This window comes from Protopterus annectens, chromosome 8.part0 (genome assembly GCF_019279795.1).
Source record: "Protopterus annectens isolate FY-2018-M chromosome 8.part0, PAN1.0, whole genome shotgun sequence".
Lineage (NCBI taxonomy): Eukaryota > Metazoa > Chordata > Ceratodontiformes > Protopteridae > Protopterus > Protopterus annectens.
In genome coordinates, this window is record NC_056741.1 from 25,948,813 (window position 1) to 25,965,167 (window position 16,355).

The window sequence follows — 16,355 nt, forward strand, 5'->3', positions numbered from 1 at the left end:
AAAATAAATAAATAATGAGTATTTCTTCCATGACTGAGACAAATTACTCCTAACGAGAATGCATACTAAATTAGATCTCCCCATAAAATAGGCCATTGGTCTACTGGGACCAATTCAATTGACAAACTTAAGTAATAATACATTAGCAGTGAATAGATCATATTTTTAGGCACTGAGGCCTCAGAAACAGGTAGGGGAACAGAGTTAAACCAAGAGGACCGTCTTCACATACTCCACAATACCCAGCCTCCTTTTGCCACTCTACCTCCTTTAAGACAACCTTTTACTCTTCCTAAAAAGGCACGCAAACAAATCCCTTTAACCAAACTCTCAACTAACATATTTAAAAAACAGTTAAAACTGACCAAAACATACAACTCATTATTCAGAAAACTCTTAGCATTGTCGCCTCACAGCAAGACGTTGTCGCATTCGATTCTCAGCTAGAGCATCTTCTGTGTGGAGACATGCGTGAATGGACGTGCCTTCGTTGAAGGTTGTGTGTCAGGGCTGGTAACTTGTCATGTAAAAATCCACTACCATACATTAGCGGACCGGAGTTCCGCTGTGGTGACCCCTAACCGGGATAAGCCGAAAGACACAACAACAACACAACAACATTTAGAAAACTCTTAACTGGACTATTTATCTGTTCTTCTTCTTCTCTGCTATAAAAACCTTTGAATGCTCACTATATCCACATAAACAACAAGAAAGGTTTCTATTCCAGACCCTTATATTATTCCCATTACTACTATTCTCCCATCTAACCTCTTGCCACACCCAAGTCAACACAAATACTCTACCTACAATCACAAACTCTCTACCACAAAACACCCAGCCTTACTTCCTAATAACACTCATCCTTACTTCCTAATAACACCCAGTTTTACTTCCTAATAACACCCAGCTTTACTTCCTAATCATCCAGTTTTACTTCCTAATAACACCCAGCTTTACTTCCTAATAACATCCACCTTTACTTCCTAACACCCAGCTTTACTTCCTAATCACCCAGTTTTACTTCCTAATAACATCCAGCTTTACTTCCTAATAACACTCACATTTACTTCCTAATAACACCCAGTTTTACTTTCTAATAACTCCCAGCTTTACTTCCTAATAACACCCAGTTTCACTTCTCAGTATCCTGAAGCCTTTTCACTTTATTGATTATCCATGAAAGAAAACTGAACAACTCTCACAGAAATACCCTGCAGCAAGACAAAGGACCCCAGATTAAAGCTGAATATAAGCACATGCCAGCCCACCACTTCTACCTAATAACCACAAGGTTATATAGAGATATTCATTCAAACTCTGGCTCAACCCACTCAGGAATATACTCCACTCAAGCTTGTAGGATATCTAACCTTCATGTATTTAACATCGACCTCCGAAGTACCTGTAATAAAACTTTAGAATTCCATGCCTAGATTGCCCATCTCATCCCCAGATATTATTACAGCAACAGAACTCTGGCTAAAAAAAAAGAGGCAAAACATGAGGAAATTCTGTCCCTGCCTGTAGCCTTCTCAGGCAAGCCAGAACCTATGAAACAGCTGGGAGAGTTGCCATTTTCTGCAAAAACTCTCTTGGTCTCCCCCTAAAGCCACCACCAACAAAATGATAAAATCTTTATAGCCCAGCTAAAACTTAATAAACACAAAACCATCTGTTTAATATGAGTCTACATATCCACTGAAAACACTGTTACCACAGCTGAGGATTTTATCTCCTGACTTCAATAAACAACCCCCAAGAAACCATTATCAGGAGAGAGGTATGAATATTAACTGGCAAACAACAGACAGCAACTGCACCAATGCTAACATATACCTCTGGAACATTCTGAGACAGTTTTGTTTTTTTTGGGGGGGGTATAAAATTAATGAAGATAAAACAAAGGCTGTGACTATAAATTATGTACCCACACATGAACTGGTCCAGCAATACCTGGGTGTATATCACATTGTTGAAAACTGACAATGTCGAACGGCTAAAATATCGAAAGTGCCCTTCATCAAAACTGTTCTTGTGGGGGGCTGTGCCCCCCACACCCCGTGCTAATTATATATACCAACTCCGAGATCGCACTACAGTGAGGAACGGGCAAATTTACTGATCCTAACTGTACCGCGATCCCACAAAAACAGTTTTGATGAACGGCACTTTCGATATTCTAGCCGTTCGACACTGTCAGTTTTCGACAATGTGATAGGAACCCGCAATACCCATATTTACTGGGATAGGATAAAATGAAATATTTAGAAGTATGGTTTAAAAAGAACGCTGTTATGGCAGCTAAGAATATGTAGGAAAAGACTGAACAAAAAATAATACAAAAACTGAGAACTTGCCTGTGGATATGGATAGCAAGATATATGCAGTAAAAATATTTTTATTCCCTTTAGTTTTATACACAGACCTGGCATATTTTTATCAACTAGAGGAAAAGTTGTGGATAGTAATTAATAAAGAGTTGAAGGAATTTATCTGAGAGGGAAAGAGTCAGGTGGGATACGTTGATCCTTCCAAAAAAACAAGGAGGTTTAGGATTACCTGATTTGAAAGGATATTTTACAGCTACACAGTTAAGGCTTTTATACATAACACAAGGCGAAAGCTATAATTTAAAATGAAAGGGGATGGTGATGAAGCAGATGAGAAATTCAAAAAAATAAAGAGTGGGATTTTGGATGCAGAACCTTGAGAATAACAACAGGCATACAGACTTTTATATTCATAAAGTAGCAGAAACTATACTAAAAATGAAACCAGCAAAGGAATAGAGAAAGACGATTTTGCAGATAGGGATGACTGCAATTATGGGTACAGAGAATAGACAAGAGGGGACTGGAATTTATTGGAAGAAGCTGGCAAAGGAACCAAGGTACTGGGAACAAATAGAGAGAGAAAGGTTATAGAATGGGAAGAGGCCAAGAAGAGATTTGGACTGCAAGCTAGAGACTGCCTTCCCTATCAGGGATTGATATCAGACTGCAGGCAAAGAGAACAGGACAGTGGAAACCTAAATGAAAGACCTGCCCTGGTTTAGTGTTTAGATGAATCTAAGTGAAAGACCTGCCCTGGTTGAGGTTTTAGATGAATCTAAGTGAAAGACCTGCCCTGGTTGAGTTTTTAGATGAATCTAAGTGAAAGACCTGCCCTGGTTGAGTTTTTAGACAAATCTAAGTGAAAGACCTGCCCTGGTTGAGTTTTTAGATGAATCTAGAACAGAAGCTGCTGTTGTAATTAGTAGGGCATATAACATATTGCATGGTGACAATAGGAATCAGAGGAGGTCAGAAAAGACTGGGAAGATATATGATTGGCTCATAAATATGCAACAAAGTCTAGAAGATTCACAATTTTTACCTGGAAGTGTTTGGAGAGGTACTTTAGTACCCCAAGTATACTCCAAATAATCTTTCCTCAGGTAGATGGCAAATATTCAATGTGTAATGAGGGAGAAAGGGGTTCCTGGAGGCATATGTTTTCAGAGTGTAATGAGCTGGCAGACTTTAATTACAGAGCACCTGTCAGGAATACTGCATGAGCAAATGTGCATAACTAAGGACATAACATTTCTGAGCTGTGAGACAGGATGTGAATTCCCTAGACATGATAAGGCCTTGTGAAGTTTAATTCTGGTGGCTACCAAAAAAGCATTTACTAGAAAAAGGAAATCAAAGTCTAAACCGACCATACTTGAATTAGTGAATATTGTAAGAGAGATAAAATAATAGAAGTGGGAACTTTAGAAAAGGGTAGGAGTAAATTACATAGAAAAAAGTGGAAATTGTTTGACCAATACATGCAGAAAAATATTTTGGAGGAGGAATGAGGTTTAAGAGAAGGCAGGAATTGAACAATTTGTATATTGTTGAACTGATTATATTGTATAGGACAATATATGTGTAGCATAATGTTTGTAAATGTGAATTTGTTAATATGGTTTGATTACCTTTATATAAATGTAAGTTTGCCTATGTCACAAGTGCTAATTCAATAAAGTTTTTTTAAATGCTGTGAGAATTAAAAAGTTATGTGCAGAAGTTACCTAGGCAGTCCATGGAGCAACAATATCAGGTAAAAAAAGTCCAAATTCAAAGTAACACCAAATTCTTTGTCTCTTCAGACCAATTCAGCGTCAAAACAGCTCCAAGTAAGTTCAAGATCCCAAAAAAAGACTCTTCAGTCAAAACTCTGGATAAAAGTTACTAGCTGCAGTTTATTGAAGAACCAGGTGAGCGCTTTCGCTATTCAGCTTAAGCTGTTTTGACGCTGAATTGGTCTGAAGAGACAAAGAATTTGGTGTTACTTTGAATTTGGACTTTTTTTACCTGATATTGTTGCTCCATGGACTGCCTAGGTAACTTCTGCACATAACTTTTTAATTCTCACATGTTTATGGTCTTGTTATCTTTGTGCAGAGGTTTTTATTTCATCGTGGTGTTCAGCATTATTGTTATTTTTCACATTTTTTAAATGCTACTGTACATTATTCTGCATACAGCCAACTTATCTGCACCACAAAAAGACATGATAAAAACAGTGTGGAAAAGTCCATCATTGATTAGGTACGCCAACTCCCGCTAGCCTCCCAGACATTATAAGTTATCACCTCCCCTCCTATGCAATTACAGAACACATATCTGCTCAAAACAACTGAGTAACTATGTCTGCAACCTAACCTCTTTCCAAGAAAACAGTTTTACCAAATACTTACAATCCGTAAATTAGCATAGATTACAATCACTGCAGCAAGATGACATGGCCACATTTTTAAACTCTTCTTTTGTTGATATACTCAATACTCATGTCACTCTAAGAAGAAACAAAGGATAAAGAAAACCCAACCTTATGGTTAAGTAGGAAAACTAAACAACTCATGGTACAAAGGGACACAGCCTGGAAAGCCTGGAACCAAAACAAATCTGAGTTAAACCTACAAAAATATTAGCAACTGAGAAACTATGCCAAACAACAAATTTGATCAGATAAAAATCATATTGCTCAAAACTGCAGACCTCAATTCATAATAATCCAAAGCTTTTGTGGTAATTAGTAAATACGAAACCTAGTCTCACTAATCAATCAGTACTAACAACATATACACCCACCAAATCCATTGCAGACCAGTTTAACCATCTTTTCAATGAATCAGTGACCCCCCAAACCACTCTTACTCACCCACCTCCTCACCCTTCCCTGATCCCTCAGCAACCTTTATTCATAACATTACTACCTCCACTACCATAGCACCACCTCAACCCCTCACACACCCCCGATGTTCCCTCCTTCAAACCCATACCCAGTAAAACCATAAAAAAAAAACACTACAAAGCATAATGCTATCTTAGTCCTTGACAACCTCCCTGCTGAATACCTTAAAACAGCAGCAGATGCACTGACATCTAATAAACTGTTCTCTGAAGGAAAGTTACGCCCCTGAAACCTGAAAAAATTCTTCATCTTACCACTACACAAAGGTGGTAAATCCACAGACTTTACCAACTACAGACCAATAGCTATACTATCCCCACTATCAAAATTCCTGGAAATTGCATCCAATCACAACTGCTCACTTCTATTACTCAAAACAACCTGTTCACACCAAACAAAACGTGGTTTCTGCCCCCAACAACAGTACCACAACCTTTCTCAAAAGCTTTACAACAGCCCTTAGAGTTGACCCAGTTGTTTGGGATTTTGGAACTTATGTGGACAGTGATATAACATTTGATGAATGTGTGTGTCTATTGTAAGGAAGTCCTTCTATATTGCACATATTACAAATAAAAGGATTGTGTCTAGATCTAGGGATGTCATAGTCCCTTTTACTTAGCAATCATTAGGTCAATCACTGAATATATTGCACCATTTGGACTGTAACTGTCCACACACATGCAACAGCTGCAATATCCACAGAGATAAATTACTAAAAGGATACAAGGCCTAAGCAACATGCCCTACATGGGCTAACTCAAAGCCCTGTCTCTATACTCGGTATCCTACAGACTGCTAAGAGGTGACCAGTGTCTAGCATGCAAGCCATCCTCCGACCCATTAATGATGGATTTACTGCACATCAAAAAGTCAGACGGTATCAAAAATACTTGGTCTAGGGATCTAAACCTCTTCTGCAGCATCACTAGAACAGTTTGGAGGGACAGTTAAATTTCACAGAGGATACGGTTGCTATGAAACAGAATCCCTATACACATAAAACAAAGTTCATCCCTGTCCATTTTCAAGCACAATTTAGATCTATGGATGGGAAACATAAAATTTACCCCAGGACTGCCCCTGTAAATTAATGGACAGATGCAGATCCTAAATGGTTTATCCGATGTATAATTCCTCTCGAGTTATCTGTGGTACAAGCCCATTTATTCTCATTAGGAGTAATATATAATAATCAACCAGGGGATGGGTAAGGCAATCTATAACCAAATAGGATAGTTTATTTTGAGCAGAAAAAGGCAAACTGGAGAGGCTTAAAATGATGCGCAAGGGCAGTTAGCCTAGTATTTTATTTTATTTATTTATTTTATTTCACACTTGTTAACCAGGTTAGTCCAACTGGGTAAGAAATTACCCATTTTCAGTGGAGACCCGAGGGGAAAAGCCCCAAACTAAACATACAAATACATACAAATAGAGACAAGTTAATAATATAAAGAGCAAAACAAACATATGGATACAATGGATAAGAAAAATAAATGTAATACAAAGAATAGTACATAGCTACATACAAGGTCAGAAGAAGGAAAGTGCAAAAGAAGAGAGAAGTAGGGGAGGAATGAAGTGATCTAGAGGGAGGAGAAAAAAAGAAGAGCAGTAGGATAAAGTAAATGATATAAAGAGGGAGGGTATAGAAAGAAGAGCAGTAGGATAAAGTAAATATATAAAGAGGAGGGTATAGAAAGAAGAGCAGTAGGATAAAGTAAATATATAAAGATGGAGGGTATAGAAAGAAGAGCAGTAGGATAAAGTAAATATATAAAGAGGGGGTATAGAAAGAAGAGCAGTAGGATAAAGTAAATGATATAAAGAGGGAGGGTATAGAAAGAAGAGCAGTAGGATAAAGTAAATATATAAAGGATGGTATAGAAAGAAGAGCAGTATGATAAAGTAAATATATAAAGAGGAGGGTATAGAAAGAAGAGCAGTAGGATAAAGTAAATGATATAAAGGGGAGGGTATAGAAAGAAGAGCAGTAGGATAAAGTAAATATATAAAGAGGGAGGGTATAGAAAGAAGAGCAGTAGGATAAAGTAAATGATATAAAGAGGGAGGGTATAGAAAGAAGAGCAGTAGGATAAAGTAAATTATATAAAGAGGGAGGGTATAGAAAGAAGAGCAGTAGGATAAAGTAAATATATAAAGAGGGACGGTATAGAAAGAAGAGCAGTAGGATAAAGTAAATGATATAAAGAGGAGGGTATAGAAAGAAGTGCAGTAGGATAAAGTAAATATATAAAGAGGGAGGGTATAGAATGAAGAGCAGCAGTATAAAGTAAATATATATAGGGAGGGTATAGAAAAAAGAGCAGTAGGATAAAGTAAGTTATATAAAGAGAGGGTTTATAGGAGGAAGAGCAGTAGGATAAAGTAAATGATATAAAGAAGGAGGGTATAAAAAGAAGACCAGTCGGATAAAGTAAAGATATAAAGAGGGAGGGTATATAAAGAAGAGCAGAAGGATAAAGTAAATGATATAAAGAGGGAGGGTAAAGAAAGAAGAGCAGTAGGATAAAGTAAATGATATAAAGTGGAGGGTATAGAAAGAAGAGCAGTAGGATAAAGTAAATATATAAAGAGGGAGGGTATAGAAAGAAGAGCTGTAGGATAAACTAAATATATAAAGAGGACGGGTACAGAAAGTAGAGCAGTAGGATAAAGTAAATATCTAAAGGGAGGGTATAGAAAGAAGAGCAGTAGGATAAAGTAAATTATATAAAGAGGGAGGGTATAGAAAGAAGAGCAGTAGGATAAAGTAAATATATAAAGAGGGAGGGTATAGAAAGAAGAGCAGTAGGATAAAGTAAATGATATAAAGAGGGAGGGTATAGAAAGAAGAGCAGTAGGAAAAAGTAAATGATATAAAGAGGGAGAGTATAGAAAGAAGAGCAGTAGGATAAAGTAAACTATATAAAGAGGGGGGTATAGAAACAAGAGCAGTAGGATAAAGTAAATTATATAAAGAGGGGAGTATAGAAAGAAGAGCAGTAGGCTAAAGTAAATATATAAACAGGGGGGTATAGAAAGAAGAGCAGTAGGCTAAAGTAAATATATAAACAGGGGGGTATAGAAAGAAGAGCAGTAGGATAAAGTAAATATATAAAGAGGGAGGTTATAGAAAGAAGAGCAGTAGGATAAAGTAAATATATAAAGAGGGAGGGTATAGAAAGAAGAGCAGTAGGATAAAGTAAATTATATAAAGAGGGGGGTATAGAAAGAAGAGCAGTAGGATAAAGTAAATACATAAAGAGGAGGTATAGAAAGAAGAGCAGTAGGATAAAGTAAATATATAAAGAGGGAGGTATAGAAAGAAGAGCAGTAGGATAAAGTAAATATATAAAGAGGGGGGTATAGAAAGAAGAGCAGCAGGATAAAGTAAATTATATAAAGAGGGAGGGTATAGAATGAAGAGCAGTAGGATAAAGTAAATATATAAAGAGGGAGGGTATAGAAAGAAGAGCAGTAGGATAAAGTAAATATATAAAGAGGAGGGTATAGAAAGAAGAGCAGTAGGATAAAGTAAATATATAAAGAGGGAGGGTATAGAAAGAAGAGCAGTAGGATAAAGTAAATGATATAAAGTGGAGGGTATAGAAAGAAGAGCAGTAGGATAAAGTAAATATATAAAGAGGGAGGGTATAGAAAGAAGAGCAGTAGGATAAAGTAAATATATAAAGAGGGAGGGTATAGAAAGAAGAGCAGTAGGATAAAGTAAATATATAAAGAGGGGGGTATAGAAAGAAGAGCAGTAGGATAAAGTAAATTATATAAAGAGGGAGGGTATAGAAAGAAGAGCAGTAGGATAAAGTAAATTATATAGAAAGAAGAGCAGTACGATAAAGTAGATATATAAAGAGGGAGGGTATAGAAAGAAGAGCAGTAGGATAAAGTAAATATATAAAGAGGGAGGGTATAGAAAGAAGAGCAGTAGGATAAAGTAAATATATAAAGAGGGAGCGTATAGAAAGAAGAGCAGTAGGATAAAGTAAATTATATAAAGAGGTGGGTATAGAAAGAAGAGCAGTACGATAAAGTAAATTATATAAAGAGGGAGGGTATAGAAAGAAGAGCAGTAGGATAAAGTAAATATATAAAGAGGGGGTATAGAAAGAAGAGCAGTAGGATAAAGTAAATATATAAAGAGGGAGGGTATAGAAAGAAGAGCAGTAGGATAAAGTAAATATATAAAGAGGGAGGTATAGAAAGAAGAGCAGTAGGATAAAGTAAATATATAAAGAGGAGGGTATAGAAAGAAGAGCAGTAGGATAAAGTAAATATATAAAGAGGAGGGTATAGAAAGAAGAGCAGTAGGATAAAGTAAATATATAACGAGGAGGGTATAGAAAGAAGAGCAGTAGGATAAAGTAAATATATAAAGAGGAGGGTATAGAAAGAAGAGCAGTAGGATAAAGTAAATATATAAAGAGGGGTATAGAAAGAAGAGCAGTAGGATAAAGTAAATATATAAAGAGGAGGGTATAGAAAGAAGAGCAGTAGGATAAAGTAAATATATAAAGAGGAGGGTATAGAAAGAAAGAAGAGCAGTAGGATAAAGTAAATATATAAAGAGGAGGGTATAGAAAGAAGAGCAGTAGGATAAAGTAAATATATAAAGAGGAGGGTATAGAAAGAAGAGCAGTAGGATAAAGTAAATGATATAAAGAGGAGGGTATAGAAAGAAGAGCAGTAGGATAAAGTAAATATATAAAGAGGGAGGAAAGAAGAGCAGTAGGATAAAGTAAATATATAAAGACGGAGGGTATAGAAAGAAGAGCAGTAGGATAAAGTAAATATATAAAGAGGAGAGTATAGAAAGAAGAGCAGTAGGATAAAGTAAATATATAAAGAGGGGGGTATAGAAAGAAGAGCAGTAGGATAAAGTAAATGATATAAAGAGGGAGGGTATAGAAAGAAGAGCAGTAGGATAAAGTAAATATATAAAGAGGAGGGTATAGAAAGAAGAGCAGTAGGATAAAGTAAATTATATAAAGAGGGAGGGTATAGAAAGAAGAGCAGTAGGATAAAGTAAATATATAAAGGGGGAGGGTATAGAAAGAAGAGCAGTAGGATAAAGTAAATTATATAAAGAGGGAGGGTATAGAAAGAAGAGCAGTAGGATAAAGTAAATATATAAAGAGGGAGGGTATAGAAAGAAGAGCAGTAGGATAAAGTAAATGATATAAAGAGGGAGGGTATAGAAAGAAGAGCAGTAGGATAAAGTAAATGATATAAAGAGGAGGGTATAGAAAGAAGAGCAGTAGGATAAAGTAAATGATATAAAGAGGGAGGTTATAGAAAGAAGAGCAGTAGGATAAAGTAAATTATATAAAGAGGGAGGGTATAGAAAGAAGAGCAGTAGGATAAAGAAAATTATATAAAGAGGGAGGGTATAGAAAGAAGAGCAGTAGGATAAAGTAAATTATATAAAGAGGGAGGGTATAGAAAGAAGAGCAGTAGGATAAAGTAAATTATATAAAGATGGAGGGTATAGAAAGAAGAGCAGTAGGATAAAGTAAATATATAAAGAGGGAGGATATAGAATGAAGAGCAGATTGGATAAAGTAAGATAAGAAAGAAGAAAACGGTCTTAATGATAAGTCTAGTGGAGAAATGGGAATATGGAAAGGGAGGAGTTAAGTAGGATGGTTACAGGTACATATAGGGTTACAGGTACATATAGGGTTGTTATGGAGGTACAAAATAAGGTAATGTTTGAAGTTAGGAAGAGAGGTATGACTTCTAATATGGAGTGGAAGATTATGCCAAATAAGGGAGATGGAGTGTTTATAAACTATTATACCATGACCCCCCATTATTATCCCAAAATGTGCACGCTGATTGGCCAGCGTGCCCTTTGTAAATCGATTTATACTAATGGAAAAATGTCCGGTCGCCCGGACTTTTTTCCATTAGTATAACTCTATTTTTAAAACACTGTCTTGCTATGTTAAATGGGTTTAACATAGCGAGACAGCTTTAAAATAAGCAACGGAAATCTCCGTTGCTTATTTTAAAGCTGTCTCACTATGCTAAACCCATTTAACATAGCGAGACAGGTTTTTAAAAAAAACAGAGAAAGCAAGATCTCCGTTGCTTTTTTAGTGTTCGCTATGTTAAATGAGTTTAACATAGCGAGACAGTTAAAATAAGCAACGGACATCTCCGTTGCTTATTTTAAAGCTGTCTCGCTATGTTAAACCCATTTAACATAGCGAAACACTAAAAAAAAAGCAATGAAGATCTTGCTTTCTCCATTGCTTTGCACAGCTCTGATGTACTGCGCAGGCGCGCAGTACATCAGAACTCCTGCGGATGCCAGACATCTGTGGAAGGGCAGCAAACAGGCATTATACTATGCCATTATTTAAGAAAAGTAATAGTTTCTTTTCTTAAATAATGTCATGAATAATAACCACTTCTGGGTGTGGGTAATGCTGTATTTACCACGGTTGGCTTTGTTTGGTCCGGGCTTCCCTGGGACCAAACCACGCCAACCGTGGGTAAATCCAGCATTACCCACACCCAGGCGTGGGTTATTGCTATATTTTACCTATGTTAATATTGGGTTTATTGACTTGTAGAAAGAGTTTATCAGAGCTGTGCAGGGATCGGGGAGGGGTGTACCAGGAGATCATGTTAGACAGAGATGGATAGTCAGAGTTAGAATTAAGAATTCGGAAAGCTTGGATCAATTGACATTTGGTCAGACGTTGTGGGAATTTGAGCCAATGTAGTTTTTGTGAGCAGAACAGTGATGGGATTTATAGGGCCTGTTGGTGACAAATCTAGCAATTTTGTTATACGTTTGGTCAAGTTTTGCCAGCAGGTTATATTGTAAATTGGAAAATAGAGGGGAGCCATAGAGGAGGGCAGGGAGGAGATAGGATTGGGCTAGCAGTAGTTTAGAGTTGGAGGTCACGAATTTGCTGTTTGTATATAACATGCCCAGTTTTTGGTGCATTTTCTTTATAGAATGAAGTATGTGGAGGTCTAGTTTGAGCTGGTCGTCAATTATGACACCTAGAAGTTTAGTATGTAAATCTGGTGATATGATGGTGCCATTTAGTGAGGATATGAGAAAGGTGGATTTGTGATGGGCTAGAGCTTTAGGTAGGAATAGTAAGAGCTTAGTTTTAGTACTTACCTATGAGCCTATGAACCTATAAATCAAAGTAGAGATGCAAGTAACTTAGTGTCAGCAATATTTCTGTTATTCCCCAAAGCTTTTGACATATTTTCATACCAAAAAAGAAATCTAGAAAAAAGTATGCCTAGGACTTAACCCTACATCTTTTTATTGGTTTGATAGCTACTTGTCCACTAGACAACAGTCTGTCATATGGCAAAGTGGTATCTCCTCCTTTCTGCACATATCAGTGGGAGTCCCCTAGCAATCTATTCTTGACCCCGTACTTTTCAATATAGTTATAAATTACCTTCATTTAGTCTGCAAACAAGCTGCTATAATCCAAATACACTGATGATGCCACCCTTATATGCTCTGTAAACATATGCATGACCTAAAACATTACCTCATGAATTCCAGGTACTGCTGCTGTTCAAATTCTGGCTAATTCACTACCTTACACCCCTGATATACCTACCTGCCCTCAACATAATACAATACAATCTCTCCATTCTCAGTTTGGTTATTCTCTTTTATTCTACTCTTCCCAAATTCCCTGTCTTCAAACACCCTACTCTACTATAGTAATCTCATAAATTTTCCAGACATCCCATAAACCTAAATGTATATTCAAAATGTCAGCCTTATTAACTCAAAACTGACAACGACTCACCCAGTCACAAATTCTGCCATTTTATGCTTCCATAACATGCAATGTACATCCAACATACTTGTTTGCATAGAACAGAATAACCAACATAATTTACTGTCTGCATATGTTTACTGTATATATTACGTATGTCTTTCATCAATTGTATCTGTGTTGTAATCTCTGTACCAAACTATGAAATCGTAAGTGTTCCTGAAACAGTACACAACTGTACCTTGTCTTTATGTCTAAGAAGAAATTGTAATCTTAACTTTGAACTCCACCAAAATGGGGCAAATTCCTGCTCATTGCACTATAAATGTTAACAAATGCAAGCAATAAATAAATAAATAAATGTTAAAACAGTTATTTGATAGATGACAAAAATTACACTGCACTGCTGAACAATGGAGAGCAGAAAACACGTCAGTTTAAGAGGAGTACTGTAAAAAAAAAATTTTAATTTTTTCATAGACAAGGCTAGTGTTTTATGTACTCCCAACAGTTACGAAGTTACCATATTGTATGAAATAGCACATGTCAACCATGAAGGAAGAAGCTGCTTTATTGTTAATTTTACTTCAGACTGGTAGAACAAAGCATCGTTACCACTGCTTTTTTGGAACTGCAGCAATAATTTCTAGTGCGTTCTAATAAAAGTGAGGGAGAGTCAGGGAAGGAAGCATATGCTACACCTGTCTAAACAGATGCACACAATACTGTGCTGTCTAAATACAAGCAAAGAATGGAATAAACCATTCTTTCATCGCAACTAAATTTTACAGCAAAAGATGTTGTCTTCATATGTACACGTTTCATACTAAATTTAACATTCTAAAAAAAGTTCATAATGAAAACATACAGAACAGACATGCAGAACATTTAAAATAAACCATCATAATTACTCAAGTTTAATAAAATGATATAAAAACATTAACTATGCAAATGTAAATGACTGCATATAACATTATTGCTGTTATATATGTTTTCTAAATGAAAATGCTATCACATAATTACTGTATTAATAAGTCAGACATGAGACAGCTATACTATATATGTACTGAATGTATCTATGTAATACTTGCAAATATTGTTCTTGGTAGTTAAATCCATCACTGATTCACAGATTCTGCATTTTATATCAAACATTTCCAATTTAATTGTCTTAGTAATAAGCAACAAGCTATCAGAAAAAAATGCAGTCCAACCGTTAACATACTCTCAGCATCAGCCAAGGCAAAGTTAATGTTTATGTCCAGTCATGTAAATTGCTTCCATTTTTGCATACTCAGAAACATACACATTTTTTTTATTTTTTTTACCTGTCGGTACAAACAAAGTTCGTTTAAGATATCCAAACAAAATCTTTGAAATTTTTGCATTGTGGAAACTTCCTTTATCCACACACACGGGTACATACAGACACACACACACACACACACACACACACACACACACACACACACACACACACACACACACACACACACACACACACAAAACCTCAGGAAAAGCAGGCGGAATTAAACTTACTGTGAGAAGCATGAAGGTAAGTGAATGAGTTTCCATACTGAGACCAAAACTATAGCTGTCAGTGTTTCAGTGTTTCATCTGAATCCTATCTCCACAGCACCAGTACAGGACCGGGGGGGAGGAGTCTCATAAAGGGGCTTTCTGTGAGAGAATAGGTAACAAAAGCTGGGAATTTCCAAAGAGGAATGTTTTAGAGTGCATATGTGTGACGGCATTATTTCTTCAGCAGTTTCTGATATTTTGCACTATCTCAAGCTATCAAAATAAAGAATTTAAATAAGGACCCCTGAAAGGAAGTGAGACTAACATTGGTCACAACAGTGAAAACAAAAGTTAATAATAAAGAATAATTGCAGACTGACTGACTTGTTCACTTTATTGCATTCTCTCTCCTTTTATTTACACATCACATTACAGAAGCTCACTACGACAGTGAAAATACAGCAGCCCACAGTAATTAAAACTACATCAAACCTCTAGCTTGGCTTTAGACATGGCAGACAGACAGATTTGTATTACAACCTCAGGGAATAGTGCAGCTAAAGGCATAAGGCATGCAGTTTGGCTGCATTTCTTATTGGAGTTTTATGACTCACATATACTGCACTGCTGACCACAAGCGTTTAAATTCACTTAGAAGTCTATCTCTCTCACACTCACACACACACACACACACACACACACACACACACACACACACACACATTATTCTATTACTCTTTTACTACAGATTTCTGTCTCCCTTTCTCCCCCCACTGTAGCCGCAGCATTTTTTCTGTTTATGTTTTACTGCATGTCCCTCACTCTCACATTATTCTCTGTCTGTGTTCCTATTTTCATTCTACTTACTCTGTTTACCTCCCCCTTTCTATCTCATATACTCTGCTGACACCTATTGGCTACCATTTAGAAAAAAACAGCTGTTAACACCTGTTCTATGCAGATGATGTGCAGGTGGACAGCAACAAAAAGTCTTCCTGCAGCAGATTGTTGCTAAGTCCTGTAAGTAGGTCGCGTATCTGATTTCACACAATTATACAGCACTGTCAGTGTACACTAATCTTGGTGTTTTGTTAAACAACAATAGACTTGAGGAAAAGTACATGATTTATACCCACAATTTATTCCAAACTTTGTGGAGTATTCCTATGATACTCAAGCTTAGCAATATTGTGTATTTAAAGAACCCCACAAGTCAAGTTTATGTTTTCAGATGGAACAGTGAGTGACCCTTCAAGGAAAAGTTTGCATTTGTACAGAGCTAATAAGGTGATCCTGGAGTGAAGCTTTACTTTAGCAGAACTGGTAGAGTGGAAACCGGAGTAACTTCCTCCTTTTGACAGGATAGAACCTGTGGATGCTGCACTTCATTAAGTACGGCCTGTAAAGTGGATCACAGGATAATAATTTCATTCAACAGAAGCATATAAAGAAACACAAGATAATGTATCCCAATCAAGAAAACTAATATTCAGGTAACATGCATCTTTCCATTTAACAGCGCTAGTAGAGATGACCTCAGGATACTGCTCCTGCTCAAATTACCAGTACAGAGGACTGCAGTGTAAAGTACAAAGGATCACAGGATAGTGGCCATTCAAAAGAAAGAATATGCAATACATAAAATCATAGAGTAACACGTGTCATTCAGAATAATAACTGGTACATAGGACATCGTGGTACTGAGTCCATTCAAAAGACCAGTAAAGACAATAGCCAGTAACAGGACCTTTGGATATCATGCTGCATTCAAAACAACAATGAATACTTTGGAGAAATATGCCGTTTTCAAAAGAA

General features: G+C 36.5%; 1 protein-coding gene across 1 annotated transcript in view; it reads right to left on the reverse strand.

Annotated features, from left to right (window-relative positions):
* Nucleotides 1–14,620, reverse strand: part of LOC122808625 (tumor necrosis factor receptor superfamily member 5-like) — a 448,756-nt gene extending 434,136 nt beyond the window's left edge. Inside the window, exon 1 of the mRNA XM_044079589.1 lies at nt 14,559–14,620. Within this exon, the coding sequence (XP_043935524.1) occupies nt 14,559–14,594 (36 nt within the window). The 5' untranslated portion in view covers nt 14,595–14,620. The remainder of the gene's footprint in view (nt 1–14,558) is intronic.
* Nucleotides 14,621–16,355: the final 1,735 nt, after the last annotated feature.